The sequence below is a fragment of the Eurytemora carolleeae genome, unplaced genomic scaffold (genome assembly GCF_000591075.1).
Source record: "Eurytemora carolleeae unplaced genomic scaffold, Eaff_2.0 scaffold557, whole genome shotgun sequence".
In the NCBI taxonomy this organism is placed as follows: Eukaryota; Metazoa; Arthropoda; class Copepoda; order Calanoida; family Temoridae; genus Eurytemora; species Eurytemora carolleeae.
Window position 1 is genome coordinate 1 of NW_019396471.1, and position 17,808 is coordinate 17,808.

The following is a 17,808-nucleotide window of genomic DNA, read 5'->3' on the forward strand; positions in this document are numbered from 1 at the left end:
GAGATTACTATTATATTAAGATGACAATAGCACATTTATCTAAGCAATGCAAATCTTAACATATTGGTATGTTGAGAGTTGAATTCATTAATATTCAAAATATAATTATATTCTCCCTCCCGGGACACTTCCGTATCATGCGCTTCAACTTAGATATTTGTAAAAAAATTTAAACTCTTGAAAATCCGCGAATTTTTTTTTTAAATCCGCAAAATTTTTTTCTTCTTCTTTTTAAAATGTAAACAAAAAGAACATGTTAGCAATTTAAATAGAAGATGGGCGCGAAGCTCCCTAAAAGCCTAGTACTTTAAAATTGGGAGACGACATTTAGAATAGCTATGCTTTTAATGTTGTAAATAGTTTCATTACAGTCGTTGTCGTATTTATCAATACAATACAGACGCCTTTAATTTCAATTTTTATTACCAGGCTTTCCAACAGCATGGATAAACAAAAACATACAAATAACGAGAAACTGTCAATTGTACAGCTTCTCTTTGTTCACTAGTAAACTTTAATTAAAAAAAAAAACTTGTCAGAAATAAAAACTTAAATCGAAAAGCCCCCTTCATTGTATTGATATAAACGCCGATCATGTTAATCGAACTATTTAAAGTGATGACCTGCGTGTAAAAGTCTGTACACTGTCGAGTCATGTTTCTTAAAACAACCTGTAAATTATTTACAAAATAAAAAACCTTTAAAACGCATTTTTTTAAAATTTTTATCATTCATAAACAGTCCCTGTGGTCACGTGATGTCCCAAAAAAAATTTGGGCCCGATCGGTTCAGCCGTTTTGACGTTTATTGGATACAAACAAACAGACACCCCAACAGACAAGCCAAATTTATATGTAGGTTTTAGTTCTCCTTCTCATTGTAGGTTGAAAAAGAAATGGAGAATGTTATACAAGAAGTTTTATACCTAGTATTCTATTACATTCTTGTACGCTCGATCAGACATTTCATTTATTTTTAAGAATTGTGAAGGCTGTTTATGGTTCTATAAATTTTGTTTTTCTGTATCCGATAAACGGCAAAACGGTGGAATCGATGATGCCCCTAGGAAAGGTTTATGAAAAATCAAAGGTAAAAAATTGGCCCTTGTTAAAAAATGTCGACATCGATTATATTTGAAATGCGCCAAATGGAACAGACAAATGGCGATGGAAAATGGCGAATTTTTAGAGCAACAGATAAGTGCTAAAGCTGTTAATGGGAAGTACCTTAAATATGGTAGTAGCCTTGAAATGTATAAATTTAAATGAGAAAAAAACTATAATTTTGTTCACCTAAAAGTTTGTCATTTCTTTAAAAAATATAGAAAATCTAAAAAAAGAACCTTAGCATAAAGTAGAATTGGCGCATTCGGGTTTTTGAAGAGAAAAAAAATTAACATTGAGTCTTATTCTTTACTAAACCAACCAAGGTCGGTTTTATTTTCATTGGCATTACTCCTTAAGTCGATCCGAAGATCTTACAGCTGTCAATCACGTGACAAAAGCTGTCGTCAGAGTTGGGTCGAAGATCAAGTCTTAAAGTCGGGTTTTATGGATTTGCGGGTCAATCCGAAGTTTTTAAAATGCTTTTTAGCAACATCAGCAAATGCTCCAAGATTGCAGAAAAAAACAATTCAGGGATAAATATAAATAAAATATAATTTAATTTAAAAATATATATATTTCAACAACAAATTTAGATAAAATAATGTCGTGATTGACTACAGTGATTTAACAAGCTTTAAATATTTGATAAATTGATATTTAATGATATTTTTTAAACGGATTTAACTGTAATAATTGCAAACAAATTAACAAATAACAGAGTTTAGGTTTGGCACCTAAACCACTCTGTAGTAAAAGGTTGAATCTGAAATTAAAGGGTGGATTTTCTCGCAAATATTAATAGTTGACGAATTTTATGAATAAGAAAAGCAGGGTTTGGAGGAAAATTATGTATTTTATGGATTTACATGTTTCGTTTGGTATTGGTTGGTATTGGTTTGGTTTTGGTTTGGTATTGGTTTGGTAGTGGTTTGTGATAGGTTTGGTATGGTTTGGTTGGTTTGGTATTGGTTTAGTATTGGTTTGGTATGGTTTTGGTTTGGTATGGTTTTGGTTCGGTATTGGTTTGGTATGGATTTGGTAAGGGTTTGGTAAAGGTTTGGTATGGGTTTGTTAAAGGTTTGGTAAAGGTTTGGTAAGGGTTTGGTATGGGTTTGGTAAAGGTTTGGTATGGTATGGCAAAGGTTTGTTATGGTAGAATTTTCAAAATTACATGTGACTAGTTACATTTGTACTTATACATTCCTAAACAATTTTCCAACTCTTGAAATAAGTAAATTGGACATTGTTCATTATAGTTTCATAATTTATGTATAAAGCTTTTTAGTCCAAAACTAATAAATTAGGCAAAAATTATCAACAAAACAGGATAGGAGGTTACAAACTGGTTTGCCCTGTTAGATGTACTATCTTAGTTTGAGCTGTTTTTGGGTGCCGTAGAACTAAAAAGAATATTTCTCAAAAGGCTTGAAACTTTTAAGAACTAATTACTTGCCTCATTATAAATGGGGTATCAGAGATTTGCTGTTACACCATCAGGTTGCAAAGATATAGGATTGCAAAGTTTAATTTTGAGTTTCCTTAAAATCATTAATTTTGGACTTTTGTAAGCTAACAGCTTTCTCTTTGTGTGCAGAGCAGATCTATTAGTTTAGTTATAGCTTAGTAGTTAATTAGGTTAGGAACAATGGTATCCTCTGATTCAAGTTTGATGGAAGGAGATGGTTTGTATTTTCCAGGATTCTTGGGAAGTGGGGTTGGACCTTCATCAGACCTTCCCTTTACTACTATCCTGGACTTGTAGTAGGAGGGAGTAGGTTGGGATTTATACGCTGGAGTTGGGGTGGTGGAGTAGGATTCAGACTGGTAGGGTTTTAGTGTGTATCCGTATGGAGCCGGAGAATAGGATTTGGATTTATAGATGGGAGCTGGGGTGTAAGATTTAGGATGATAGGTTGGAGCAGGGGTGTATAGTTTGTGTGCGTAATTTGGAGTCGGTGTATAGGACTTAGGAGCATAGACTGGAGTAGGTGTGTAGATTTTAGGAGAGTAATTAGGAGCTGGTGTGTAAAGTTTAGGAGCATATGTAGGAGTAGGACTGTAAGATTGTTTAGGACGGTTTACTTTAGGACCTGGAGGAAACCCAGTTGGACGGATTGGTAATGATCTATACACGGATAGTGGAGCAGATTCTTTCATGTCAGTTTCTTCAATTTTAGAAGGAATTATTGATGGTTCAGGGACGGAGGAGGGTTTAGAAGTAGGTTTAGAAGGAATTATTGATGGTTCAGGGACGGAGGAGGGTTTAGAAGTAGGTTTGGAACTGGGGGATGATTCCAAAGATCTTGACTCTAAAGTTTGCGAGGGTAAATCAGATATTTTCTTGATTGTGGATTTATACACTGAATGAGGAGGTGGCTGCTGGGCAGCAGGGTGATACACGGCAGGGGTCAGCTGGTGTACTGAATTTGGGTGGTGTTCAGACTTAGGGTGGTGTACTGACTCGGGATGGTATACTGGCTCAGGGTGTTGTACTGACGTTGGGTGGTGTACTGACACTGGGTTGTGTTCTGGCTCAGAGTAGGCCTGATGGTATAGAGGTTTTGGAGGATATCCTTGATCATGATGTGGTTTATGATCTGGATGATCTGGATGAGGATAGTGAGGTTCACCTTCGTACTTTACATCTGCATGGTATCCTTCATCATCAGCATAGTAGGTCACAATCTGAATAAGAATAATTAGTTTTAAATAGATTATGGTATGCAAAAAAACTAGCAACATTTAACCATATTATCCACAGTTCAAAAATTTCAGACGCTCTAATGATTACGCAAATGCATGTACTAAGCACGGATGATGCGTAAGGATGAGAACGGACAATGATACGTTTTAAGACGCAGTTTTTGAGAACCCTTTTAATTAGACAATATTGAGAACACTTATCATACCAATCACGGGCAGCCGTAGTACATTTAAATTTTGGAGCCGCGTCAACATTGGCTAAATAGGACTTGCCGGTGCAACATGGTTGACGTGGTCAGACTTTAGGTTGAATTTACTTTTACTAAAGGGTCTGGGGGGCGTGCAATCTTTTTTATGATTTGAGCCAGTACAACATGTACTTTACATGCATTCAGCCGTACTGACTAGTCTTGACTACCCAGTTCAGAGATGACCCCCCTATTTAACAAATTTCGTATTTTACCAACGGTGCGTAAATACCCCTATTTTTTGTAAAATACTCGTACTCAAATCCGAAAAATGTTCGTACTTTTGGTAAATTTCTCGAAAAATACGTAAAATATACAAATATCTAATTGCGTAAAATTTTGAAAAAAACGGTTCGAAAATTTCTCGTAAAATTTACTAACATATTCACGTAAAACTTTGACAAATTTTTTTTGTAAAATTTTTCGAAAAACTTTTTCATATCTATTTATGTCATTGTAATGGGTATTATTAAGTGCGAAAAAGTTTTTGCCGGGATTTTTACTTTTTCTAGTTTGTTGGAGATTAAAATGAAAGTACTTTCACACCGAACGTAGTGAGGTGTGAAAATACTTTCATTTTAATGAAACTACATTAGATGCCACTAGATGGCTCTAGTAGTGCTAGTTTAAAATCTATGTATGAATGAATGTACTTACGTTTTTACAAATTTTTCTTCATAATATTTTCTAATTTACATAAAGCTTTAATAAACTTAATTATCTGTTTAATATTTTTTTCAACTGCATCCTAGGGCAATATACTCACAGAATCGGGAGGGGGGTTGAATCTCTAAATACTCAGAGCAAGTTATTTACAATTATAATTATACTTCACAGGATCAGATTTGAAGTAAAATTGACAAGATTCCTGTCTGAATCTTGAAACCGTACTCAGCCATGACGTGACACATGGCCTGATCAGGGGGTGATTAAGTTACTTTTTAGCCCTGTTGTAGGGTGATTAAATACCTTTTTCGCCCTAAAACGGGATATATCAGGTGTGATAAAATCTCTCAAAATTGAATAAAATACTTAAGAAAATTTTACAGAAACTTTTAGAAAAATTTATTAAATATTTTAGCAATTTTTTCGGAAAATTAAAAAAACAATTCGAAATATTTAGGTAAATTTTACGCAAAATGTTCTAGAAATAATTGGTAAATTTTTACGGGATTTTATTCGAAAATGTTGCGCAAAAATGGGATCGTTTTTACGTAAAATTTATGTATTTCATTTGCGTAAATTTTGCGAATTTTGACCTAAAAATACGTGTAATTTGGTAATTAGGGCCTGTACGTTTTATGCAACAAATATAGCGGCTAGCCTGACAAAATTATAATGACATAGTTAGATACTTAAATTACAATTTTATATAATAATTACAATATTATATTATTGCTAAATAAAAAAGCTTGATATTTTTAAACATTGAAAAATTTTCAGCATGAGAAATTGATTTGATAATTTTACTTTCTTAACAACTTCAAATTTTGGTTACATCCAAGGTTTGCAAATAAATATATTTATCCCACGGTAAATTAGAAGTCCTTGGTAAAGTTCAGTAAGCCTCATCTTTAGAACCCATTTTTACCCGTTAAATGAAGATTATAGTATTTGCTATTTTAAACTTGTTTTGCAGACAAACAGGATGTACTTCGCTAAAATCAGATTTATGTGAACCAGGATTTGAATTCTAAGTTCTATGCTATAAAAAGTAGACAAAATTTTTTGTTATCAAGCAAACTACTAAAATGCAGATTGTTAAACTTATTTCATAATATTTGAATCTGTGGTTTAGAATGGATACGATTATTAAAAAAAAACCGATTCTTATTTGAAATAAATCGTTTTTTTTTTGTTGTCGTTTTCATAAAGAAACGATCGTTTTTTAAAAAAATGAAAACGATCCATCCCTAGCATTTGTAATAATTAGTAATTTCGAAATTTTTTAAAAGTTTAGGTTTGATAACAATATCAATTTTAGTAACGGTGATAACAGAAAAAATTTCAAAAATCGTTAATATTGCCAGCCGTTAATTAGCTATTAAATATTTTTTCTTTCAAAAACATCAAAACGCGTAAAAATACTAGTTTCTAGTATCTAGTTCATTATTTATACTAATCATAATTTTTTCAGTTACAGCTAATTCCGTTTATATCAATTAAAAAATTATTGGTTTTTGCCGTTCGTTAACGGACTCTTGTAAGCCCAAACATACAATTCCTCATGGGGAAGGATGAAATGGTAGTTAATCTTGAGTAAACGTAATAATCAGTGCACGCCTCAAATTGATCTAACACCGTAGCTACAATATTGATATTGATAAGACACCGGGTGACTTTATGAATGAATTGTATTGATCACCCTCCACAAACTGCAATTTTCTAATCCCTTTATCTTTGCAACCTTAGAAATTTTATACTTTATAATGTAGAAAAAATTTACAGTTTGATATTTTAAAGTTCTCCGATCTCAGGATGATCATACAGTCACTCCTAATCAGATAGACCAGGAATTAATAGACAATTAATCAACCGACTTTACAACCTTTGACACAGTTCACGGGATTTATTTCTAAATCTAATCTTATAGATATGATTACTGCAAAAATATTCACATAATAGCCCTTCGCCTGTCAGTTCCAAAATGTGGTCTGCCTTATTTTGTGCGTTCAAAATCACAAGAGATACTAATGATTACTTTAAAAACAAAATTGTTTTTTCGTTTTCATAAATTCAATAAAATCTTGACAAAATTCTTTATATCTCTGGTAATTTTGAACCCGCAAAAAGGCAGACCACATTTTGAAAATGGAAGGACTATTTTTTGATTAGTATTAGATTGAAAAATAAATGCCGTGAACTATTTTAGAGATTAAAGACGATGGAAAAGTCGTCTGTTTAATTGACAGTTAATTCACAGTCTTTCTGATTAGGACTGTATTGGAATATTAGTTTCAGTTTCAATTTGACTAAAACTAATTTTCCATTCAATTTTTCCGTCTCAAAGTTTAAAAAGCCGTCGCAGAAATCTTATTAGAACACCCCAATGCTAAACTAGGAACTAATTTTAATTGATATTATTCATTTTGGCAATATTTGTTTTTTACGTATTTTAAGAAATGTTCATAAAATGTTTAGAGTAACTTTATAAACGTAAGTTAAAAAATCTTTTATTTAAAGAATGGTATTTTTGATTCTCCCATTAAACCTTTGTCTGATCAATGTATTGAAAAATGTTTAAAGCATTGTTTAAGAAAATAAATCATTTCTCATCGAAAAGACGGTTTATATTCCGCTTTTTGCGGGTTTCTACTCTCTAGCTTGGAAACTCCGCTTTGACTGGAAACTTTACTTGTTCTATAAAATCAACCAAGTCAACTTAGAATGAGCTATAATTAGATATAGAAACAAACAATCACGCAATCATTGAGATAACTATTTTTATATATGCCAGCTTGGAAACCTTTGACAGGAAAATATTTCTTTCTCTTGAAAAGTCAACGCACTCAATTTAGGATTTTTAAATGAAGCAAAGAACATTCCCGTGATTCAACCGAGTTCCTTAATCAAAAAGTTAGGGGGTTAAAGGGTTTCTGAATTATGATTTGACATCCTAACAGACAGACAAACAGAGATTTTTACTTCAAATATATATAAGATTGAGAACCTTCGTCCAAGGGTTGTCACAACTACCCCAGCCGTTTACCCTGCATCCGAAACACTATTATTTAAAGTGATTGTTACAAAAGGCTATAAAACAAAGAGAAAATATCCCCAAAAGAGCAATTTAGATATATAATTTTTGTTTATTGAGCTGGTCTTAAAAATTGGACAAGTGACATTTTGAACTCTATAAGTCAAAATCATAGCATTTTTTAGACAAAAATGGCCCAACAAGGAAAGGGTTATACGATAAAAATTGTTCTTCCACGGAACCATATTTAATGAATTTCTGGAAGTAGTTGAATTACTCAGAAAAATTTAATCACTTATATTCAACTTGATCCACAGACATCCTTGTATCTCTCTATCTATCTGTCTATGTATATATCTATTTCTCTATCTATCTATATATCTATATATCTCTCTCCATATCTATCTATCTATTTTTGTTAGGGTGCCCCAAAACGAGCAAGGAACTTTGATATATGTATGCATAATTTCAAATTCTAGACCAACTGAAGACAGGGTTGCCAGCTTCCAAAAGAAAGGAAAGAAGAGTTGCCAGCTTCTATAAGAAAGAGAAAGACAAAGTTTCCTGCTTCCAAAAGAAAGGGAAAGACAAGGTTGCCAGCTTCTAAAAGAAAGAGAAAGACAAATTTGCCAGCTTCTAAAATAAAAGGGAAAGACAGGGTTGCGAGCTACTAAAAGAAAGAGAAAGACAAGGTTGCGAGCTTCTAATAGAAAGGGAAAGACAGGGTTGCCAGCTTCTAAAAGAAAGAGAAAGACAAAGTGGCTAGCTTCTAAAAGAAAGGAAAAGACAGGGTTGCCAGCTACAAAAAGAAAGATAAAGACAGGGTTACCAGATTCTAAAAGAAAGGGAAAGACAGGTTGGCAGTTTCTAAGAGAAAGAGAAAGATAGGGTTGCCAGCTTAAAAAAGAAAAGAGAAAACAGGGTTGCTAGCTACTGAAAGGAAGACAAAGACAGGGTTGTTCTAAAAAGAAGTGAAGGGAAAGACAGAGTTGACAGCTTCTAAAAGAAAATGAAAGACAGGGTTACCAGTTTTTAAAAAAAGGGAAAAACAGGGTGGCCAAAGTTTAAAAGAAAAGAAAGAGAAAGACAGGGTTGCCAACTTCTAAAAGAAAGGGAAAGACAGGGTTGCGAGCTACTAAAAGAAAAAGAAAGACAAAGGTGTCAGCTTCTAAAAGAAAGGAAAAGACAGGGTTACCAGCTACAAAAAGAAAGGATAAGACAGGGTTGCCCTAGCTCCTAAAAGACGGTGCATTTGCAGGCTATTAAAAGCAAAGGTTTAGACAGAGTAATAATTCCAATATTTAAAAAGAACATAATTATTATTCTTTACCTGCATTCTTCCATCAGGCAAGGCTACTCGGTACTCCCCTTCCGTCATATATCCATTCCTTAACAATCCTTATTAATATTCATTCCTAGAAAATCATTATTAATATCTAGTCCTAGACAATCATTAATATTATCAGTCCTAGATAACCATTATTAATATCCATTTCTAGATAATCCTTACTAATATTCATTCCTAGACAATCATTATTCATTATCAATATCCATTTTTGTAAAGTTTTGTGCAGTTTTAAAATACTATTTACATTTAAGATGTCTTTTAAAACTTTACTTTCGCTTATAAAGGTTTTGGGTAGCACAATTTATCAATTAAAGACTTTATGGAAGTAAAGTTTTTGCTCTAAATATTTGCCAATATTCTTAATTAAGCTATATTTAATTAAGAAACGGGTTAATTAGGAACTAAAAATATATGTTTATCATTAATGAATCATTAATGCAAGCATTGTGTACAATATACACACGACTAGGGACTGTATCATTGAAATCGTGATTACATTTTAATTATGATTAAAACAGGCGTTGTTTATCCTGCTTATGCTTTATCATTATGATAAAATTGAACTAAAAATACTTCATACATCGTTAAAATAAAAATATAATAAAAACAGAACATGCCCTTATTCTTATTATTATATTTCAAACAAATACATACAGGGGGATTAAAGAAAAGGACCTTTTTATTGACGACTGCCAGAAGCGTAGACAGGATTTTGTCCAGGGGGGGGGGGACTTTAATACTTGAAACAACCCTAGAACTCATAGATTTCACTAATATATGGGGACTGAACCCCAACAGCCCCCTATTTATGCTAGTCTCCAGTTAAAGCTGAGTTTCCATAAAAGTTCTTAACATATTTCAAGGGACTTCTTATGCCGCATAAAAAGTCTTATTTTTTTGGTTAACCCTGTACATATCAAATTTACCCAGAAAAGGTTGAAAAAAGGTTGCCCCCTCCCTTCATATTCATTTAAAATACCTTTTACATATGTTAACGGAAACATTAAAAGGTTTGTATGAGGTATTGAACATAAATCAAGTGGAATAAGGGCGGGGAGACATCTTGGCTCTATGGGTGTTTTGTGAAGTTTTTACAAACAAGACTATATAGACTGCTGGGATTACTATAGCAGACGATTAGCATTGGCAGTAGACACAAACAAACATATTCAATTCATTGCAACATGGTTTACACATGGTTTACATATGGTTTACACATGGTTTACACATGGTTTACACATGGTTTTTACATGGTTTACATATGGTTTACATATGGTTTACACATGGTTTACACATGGTTTACATATGGTTTACATATGGTTTACACATGGTTCACACATAGTTTACATATGGTTTACATATAGTTTACACATGGTTTACACATGTTTTACACATGGTTTACATATGATTTACACATGGTTAATTTATGGTTTACATATGGTTTATACATGGTTTACACATAGTTTACATTTGATTTACACATGGTTTACACATTCATATGGTTAATTTATGGTTTACATATGGTTTACACGTGGTTTACACATGGTTTAAACATGAATTACATATGGTTTACACATGGTTTACACATGGTTTAAACATGGATTACATATGGTTTACATGTGGTTTACATATGGTTTACATATAGTTTACATTTGGTTTACTTATGGTTTATACGTGGTTTATATATGGTTTACACATGGTTTACACATGGTTTAACCATGGTTTACATATGGTTTACATATGGTTTGCATGTGGTTTACACATAGTTTACATATGGTTTATTTATGGTTAGTATATGGCATACACATTTTACAAATTTTACCTGCTTTCTTTATGTGAAAAATCTTCTCCCATATAATCATCCTTCACAGCATATCCAAACTCATAGTTATGCGGGGACTAAACAGAAACAAAATATATTTATTCTACTCTAAACAAACAGGGTGTCTATCAGTACTGGAGATGTCTTGAATATAGAAGGCAGAATTGTTCTGCCGTGGTTAAAACTTTCATAGATTGTAAATATATTCTTAACTTGCCTGAGCTGAGATATTTGTAAAATATGTTTATAGAGCAAATGACGTGCTTACTCATAGAACAAATGTTGAGTAGAGCAATTGAACCATCACAGTCATAAAAATGTTTATAGAGCAAATGACGTGTTATGTCATAGATCAATTGACGTATAGAGCAAATGTCGTGATCTATGAGCTATAGAGCAAATGGTTAATAGAGCAAATGGAACTAGAGAAAATGGCCGTAGAGCAAATGGAATTAGAGCAGATGTCGTAGAGCCCTAAATTAAAAGGTTCAACAAAATTAGATTTTTTATTTGTTTTCATTACACTATGCCAGAGTTTGGCTCTGATAGATAATATGATCTGCTGAACACAAACCAAAAAATGAGAAAAACAGACACTTCACGACAAAAACATAATTTGTATAATATTTTAATTTATCTTAGGGAGTGTTCACGAAAAATGAAAGTGGGTATAGGCTTAATGCGATAAAAAAGCGTTTTTGATTGCTACTAATCTTATTTCTATCTGTTGCGTCTATAAGGAGAAAATTGTTAAAAACGATTTACACCGAAATATTAACTATGTACGAATGCGTCGAAAAATAATCGATGACTACTGTTTGCAATATCTGAATGATTTGTTTGGAATTAAATTGATTTGTGATCCGAGTTCAATGTCGCATCTTTCTGAATTTGTATGGACACTAGGTTCTTCGGTATTAGTCGTTTTTAACAATTTTCTTCTTATTAGACGCAACAGATATAGTAATATTAATAGCAATCAAAAGAGCTTATTTTTCGTCGCAAGCCTATACCCCTTTTCATTTTTCGAGAACACTCCCTTTAAGATAAGAATATTTCAAAGTTTAATAAATGCAAACTTTAAAAAACTAACCAAAAAGATAATCGATTCTAATTACATGGCACTTGTAATGCAGGGTGTCTCTGATACGGCTTTTTAGCTTACTAAACATTGTCGTATAATATTAAAAAAGTGCTTCTAGTTGGTACAATCCCCATTAACGTTTCATCAAATTAAGTAAATTGTGTTAAAAAGAACACTTTTTAACACAATTAATCGATATTTAGTTGGCTAAAAAGCCTAAACACGCACTTTTCAGAGACACCCTGTATTTTATACGATGGTAAACAGAAAATAGTGAAATGATTTTTTAACAATTGTCGCTCAGGGTTTTGTGACTAGTATGTGTCCTTACTGACATATTCCTAAAATATCAAGAGGGATTTAATCGTTAGCTGCTAAAAATCCAGATTGCTAGATCTCGATATCCAAAGTGGACACTTTTCATTTCAAGGATCAATGCTTAATATCTTCATTTTATTTAGCCCTTTAGGGTATAATTTCGATGCGAGAATAAAAACAAACTAAAGTAAAATATTAGAGGTATTGAGAAGAAGAAAATTGTTTTGAATTTTTAATACATAACCGGATAAAGTTGATTTCTAATATATAACCGGATAAAGTTGATTTCTAATATATAACCGGATGAAGTTGATTTCTAATATATAACCGGATAAAGTTGATTTCTAATATATAACCGGATACAGTTGATTTCTAATATATAACCGGATAAAGTTGATTTCTAATATATAACCGGATGAAGTTGATTTCTAATATATAACCGGATAAAGTTGATTTCTAATATATAACCGGATAAAGTTGATTTCTAATATATAACCGGATGAAGTTGATTTCTAATATATAACCGGATAAAGTTGATTTCTAATATATAACCGGATGAAGTTGATTTCTAATATATAACCGGATAAAGTTGATTTCTAATATATAACCGGATACAGTTGATTTCTAATATATAACCGGATAAAGTTGATTTCTAATATATAACCGGATACAGTTGATTTCTAATATATAACCGGATAAAGTTGATTGCTATTTGTAAAATTGAAACTGAAGAACCATGAAGTTGAAACAGTGATATAGATTTAACAAATTAGCATTATGCTTCTGTCTAGTTATTTTTTCTCTGGAAATAAATAAAAGATCGAGATCAAGCATTGCAGATCTCGATATCCACAAATACAAAAGCTCGCAGCCCAGATAACAATTTTCCTAAATAAGCAAGATCAGCTTTATGCCTAAATTTTTACTTTGCTGGTCTAGGTGTCTCTTAAAACGGCTGAATTGTTAGGGTCAAAGTTTGTGTGTGTGACCTCACATAACCCCACGGAAGGTATTTAGAACATCAAAATTTTGGTAAAATCCTGGAAAATAGTTTATAATGCGCCAATTCAAAAAAATCTGCCAAAATTAGAAAAATTATTTAAAAATGACCTATTAATTATAAGGGGAAGATGTTTTTATTGCTTGAAAAGTGTTTAATTCTAATGATTTCCTTTGTTGTTTCCCGCGGCGGAGTCACAATAAAAAAATATTTTTAAAGATATAAACCTGGATATCTAATTTTTGATTGATCAGACAATGGAAAATATTGTGAATTGAACATACTACTCCATATATATTATTTACTTCCGACTAGATACTACACTCATATTTCTGCTTAATTTGAAACAATAGGTTGGGAAGGTATATTATTTAAATACCAGAACATATAGAAACAATTATAAACACAGAATATTTTTTAGAATCTAATATTCTAATGCTCGCTTCGTAGAAACCTTTTGTTAATGTATTGTCTGTTTCATTGTATGCGGGTTAAGTCTTTACAATTTAAAAATTAACTAAGATTTCTTTAAAATACTTAAAACCGTGGAACTATGTTGTACAATTCCGTTTATGTTTTTAACCCTGGATAAACTCTTACTTTTTACCAAATTAAGGCACTCATCAAATTCTGATTAAATTCAAATTATTACATTTTCGAGAAAAAAAAAAATTTCTTAGTTTAACTGTAGACTTAAAATATTTGTTCGTTGAATTCGATTAAAGGGACCGTTCACTTATTTGGGTAATTTTAGGGTAAACTAAACAGCCTATTCGTTGTTGATTGGTAATAGTCTTACTTTTCAAAGACAACTGTGGCCGGAGAAAAAGCCGATTTTTCGTTCAGAATTTGAGCGGAAGGGACGGTCCCTCTCTATAGACACATTTGATTGTTTTTTTCGTTAAATTCGATTAAGCGCCATGAGATGCTACATTTACTTTATAATTTGAATGACTTGGACATAAAATTTGAAGGCTTTACAAATGTTTGAAGTCATTATAAGCTTATAAATTCAAGATGAAGTGCCCTGCGCTGCCCGTAAAATCTAAAAATCTGTTGTCCAATATTTCGATTTTTTTAGCCTATTATACCCCCCTGGCACCCATAAGTTGCCTTAAAAAAATTTCAGCCAATTTGTTCCAGCTGTTTGGCCAGTTATAGCTAACATATTTAAGTACAAGTATGTATATATGAGTGAAGATCTTTATTATATAAACTATAATCTTAGTTCAAGGTATAATCCATCTTTAACCAAGTATATATTGTCAGCTATGTAACCCTGTTAAACTGTACCCGCACATTATCTTTACTTTTTATATCATCAATAATACTATGGTGAAGGAGTTTCATGATCCGGGTTGCAGGGGGGGATACCTCCCCTGAAAATGTAGAAACTTTAGTAACTATAAATCCGGGGAGGAGGGGGGGGGGGGTCTGTCCCTAACGGTTACTGAGCCCTTCTTTTTACCATACTAGGTTTGTCATTTCTCTTATTATTCCTTTATATTTTGTGTTCTATTTTACCGTGCTTTTGCTTTTTTACTCAGTCTTTCTTACACACTTCGGGTCTACATTGGAAATCAATGATCTTTTTGTAAGATTTCGTTCCTTTTTGTAATATTTCGTTCCTTTTTTCCTCGACCACTCTCTATTGTTAATCTTTTTGCCTTTTTTCAAGGTTTATTCCATTTTTGACCTCACTATTTTTGAAGAAAAAAATGCATTTTTGCATAAAACTTGCTAATCCAATTTTTAATCGTTCAAACAGCGAAAGCTAAAAATATAAAAGGTATGCAAAATCATTTTGCAAAGATATAAGGTTATGAAAATTAGAATTTGAGTCAAAGTTTATGTTAACAGTCCTTTAGAGGGACTGTACGTGTGATTTCAAGTATCCCTCTCTGTAAAGATGACAATCCCCGATAATACTATGCTTGAAACCTTTTATTGTGTTTAATTCTAATAAATTCTCAATGATTTTCGGCAGTAGAAATGCACAAGTCAATTTATAGAGAAACAACAATTGAAAATAATCATTGTTAAAAAATCAAAATAATTGATATCTAATTCATACTGAATCAGATTAAGCTTTTAAGGGTACTGTTGTGAATGGGCCGCCTAGAATTACACGTTTAGTCCCTTTAAATTATACTTACATTACAATTAACATGCTTTTCCTTGAAAATTACTTAAATCATGTACGAACTGGTTAAATACTTTAATCCTTTAAAAATATTTTTGTTTCATTTGAATTTTTTTGACCCACCAACGATTAACTAAAAAAAGATAAAAATGCTTTTTTGTTAATTTACCTCATCTTTGTATTTGTGACTGGGATAGGATGAAAGGGGGCCGGAGGGGTCATAAGAAGGTTCTAGATACTGGGATCCGGGGGTGTAGGTTGGTCCAAGATGATGGGGGGCAGGGGCGTAAGTAGATCCAAGATGAGGGGGTCCCGGGGCATAAGAAGGACTAGAATGAGGGGCTTTAGGTAGCTCATGACTAACAGTGTTGAGTCCAGAGACAAGAGCGAGGCCCCCGAAAAATACCTGAACAAAACGAATTAGCGATTTGTATGAACATCCCTCCTCTCCCCCCCCCTCCTCTTTCCACAACCACCCCCTCTCTCATCACCCCTTGATATGCAGGTATGCGGTATCTCCCCGCGCGCATCCCACAATTTGCAAATAATTAAATTCCAACCACAAAATAAACTCGATTCAAAGCTTGAACTTAAAGGTAGTGATCACCAACATACGTAAATAAAAGGAAATAGTTTTATTTTATTTTGCAAATTATTTACAAAGTAAATCTTCTTTACTAAAATGGATCTGCGACCTACTAAATAAAAATAGATTTTGGCGAACTCCCCATTTTCCAAGATGCCCCTTAGGATCATCTTTGACATGTTGACAGTTTCATTCAACACTTTGACACCTTCCACTACCCTGTCTTTATCAATTATACATCTGAGTCAACACTCAACATGAATTGGACGAAATTATACACAAAACAATGCTTCCTTGATCAAATATAACAACTTCAAACTTTGTTTGACATAATTTTTACAAAAGTTAAGTTTTTAAAAATTAATTTGCATTGAAAAAAAGGTTAATTTTAACGATCAAAATAAAAAACTAAATAAATTCATTTTTGCCGCCGATTTTTTTTGGCGCTATTGATTTTAACTCAAGAACAATGAATACGACTTTTGATTGCAATTTTGATTTAAAGCAAGCTTTTAAACACCATGGATAAACACAAGAGAAGCTGCCAATTAAACAGCGTCTCATTGATTCTTGTAAACTTGTAATTCGAAAAAATTGTATTAACAATTCCTAATAAAACAAAAAATTGTCTTTTAATTATTGAAATGATTCCGTATCACTGTAATCTCTGAAATGAAAATCTGACAAACAAATTAATAACTTTAAAACTGAAATTCTTTTTTAATATTATACAATTTTTGTGATTTGTAATTTACTGATGTTGCTATTTGTTTTTATTTCAAAGACACATGTATGACAGGTTATTGTGAAGATTGATTAGTTTACCAGTTTATTCCACATGCTTACTCTCAAGAGTTCAAACCACAACTGATAAATTAATGTTGGGACGTTTTCATTGTAAACATATGTATCTACGTGGTAGTGCATGACATATGTTGTTCTACGCAGTTTAATGGTAGGGTGATGTTGTATAAGCACTGCCTATTTCAAACAGCTTCTATATATATATATATACAGTTGAAATCTTTGTTTGGGTGTCTGTTTGTTTGTTCGATCAAAACTCAGAAACCCCTGGACAGATTTGCCTCAAATTTTGATTGGGGAACTCGGGAGAGTCAGGGGAGTGTTCTTAGCATGGTTTTCAGATTCAGTGAGTTGACTTAAATAGAAAAAATTTAGTTTCCTGGTAAGATCGCTCAAGTACGTGCAGGTAAACTGCACGGAATAACTTAAAGTAACCTTGGCAGTGCTGGGTTCTCAAGCTAGTACATATATTATATATTACATTGTAATCGCTGTTTGTATGTATGTACGATCATAACTCATAAACCTCTTAACCGATTTGCCTCAAATTTGTATCCCAGAACTCGAACAGACATGGGTCTAGTGTTAAAGAGAAAAATTGCTAAAATCGTAATTTACTACGAAGCGCAGGTAAACGGCGAGAGTAAATATGAGTACCTTGGGCAACGTTGGGTTCCCAAACTAGTTATTTATATTTTTGTCTTTTTTGTGAGTCTGGGAGTAAATCATCATCATTGGAGTACATCAGAAACAGGAAACCCCCTTTCATCGGAGACTCTCTTGACCATTTTATCGGAGACCCACCGAATTTGTATTGAAGACCCATCGCTTATCATTGGAAACACCAATCCTTTTGTTTGAGACCCAAAGCGTTTCTTTGGAGACCCAAAGTTTGTATTGGTAAGCCCAAAATTTTCTAAAGACAGCCCATATTTTAATCGCAGATCTA

General features: G+C 32.6%; 1 protein-coding gene across 1 annotated transcript; it reads right to left on the reverse strand.

Moving 5' to 3' along the window:
* Positions 1–1,688: 1,688 nt before the first annotated feature.
* On the reverse strand, positions 1,689–16,951 carry LOC111703914 (extensin). Its single transcript, XM_023476000.1, has 5 exons — positions 16,881–16,951; positions 15,639–15,875; positions 10,925–11,001; positions 9,085–9,142; positions 1,689–3,791 (listed from the first exon to the last, which is right to left on the reverse strand). The coding sequence occupies exons 1-5, from the start codon at positions 16,893–16,895 to the stop codon at positions 2,727–2,729; spliced, it is 1,452 nt and encodes a 483-aa protein (XP_023331768.1). The 5' UTR covers positions 16,896–16,951; the 3' UTR covers positions 1,689–2,726.
* Positions 16,952–17,808: the final 857 nt, after the last annotated feature.

Bases quoted from the DNA above. Each gene is read 5' to 3' on its own strand.
- LOC111703914 (XM_023476000.1), bottom strand. The intron at 11,002-15,638 runs GTAAATTAACAA...GTTTCTGTTTAG, and splicing joins GTCACAAATACAAAGATGAG to TCCCCGCATAACTATGAGTT. The intron at 9,143-10,924 runs GTAAAATTTGTA...AGGATTGTTAAG, and splicing joins TTTTCACATAAAGAAAGCAG to GAATGGATATATGACGGAAG.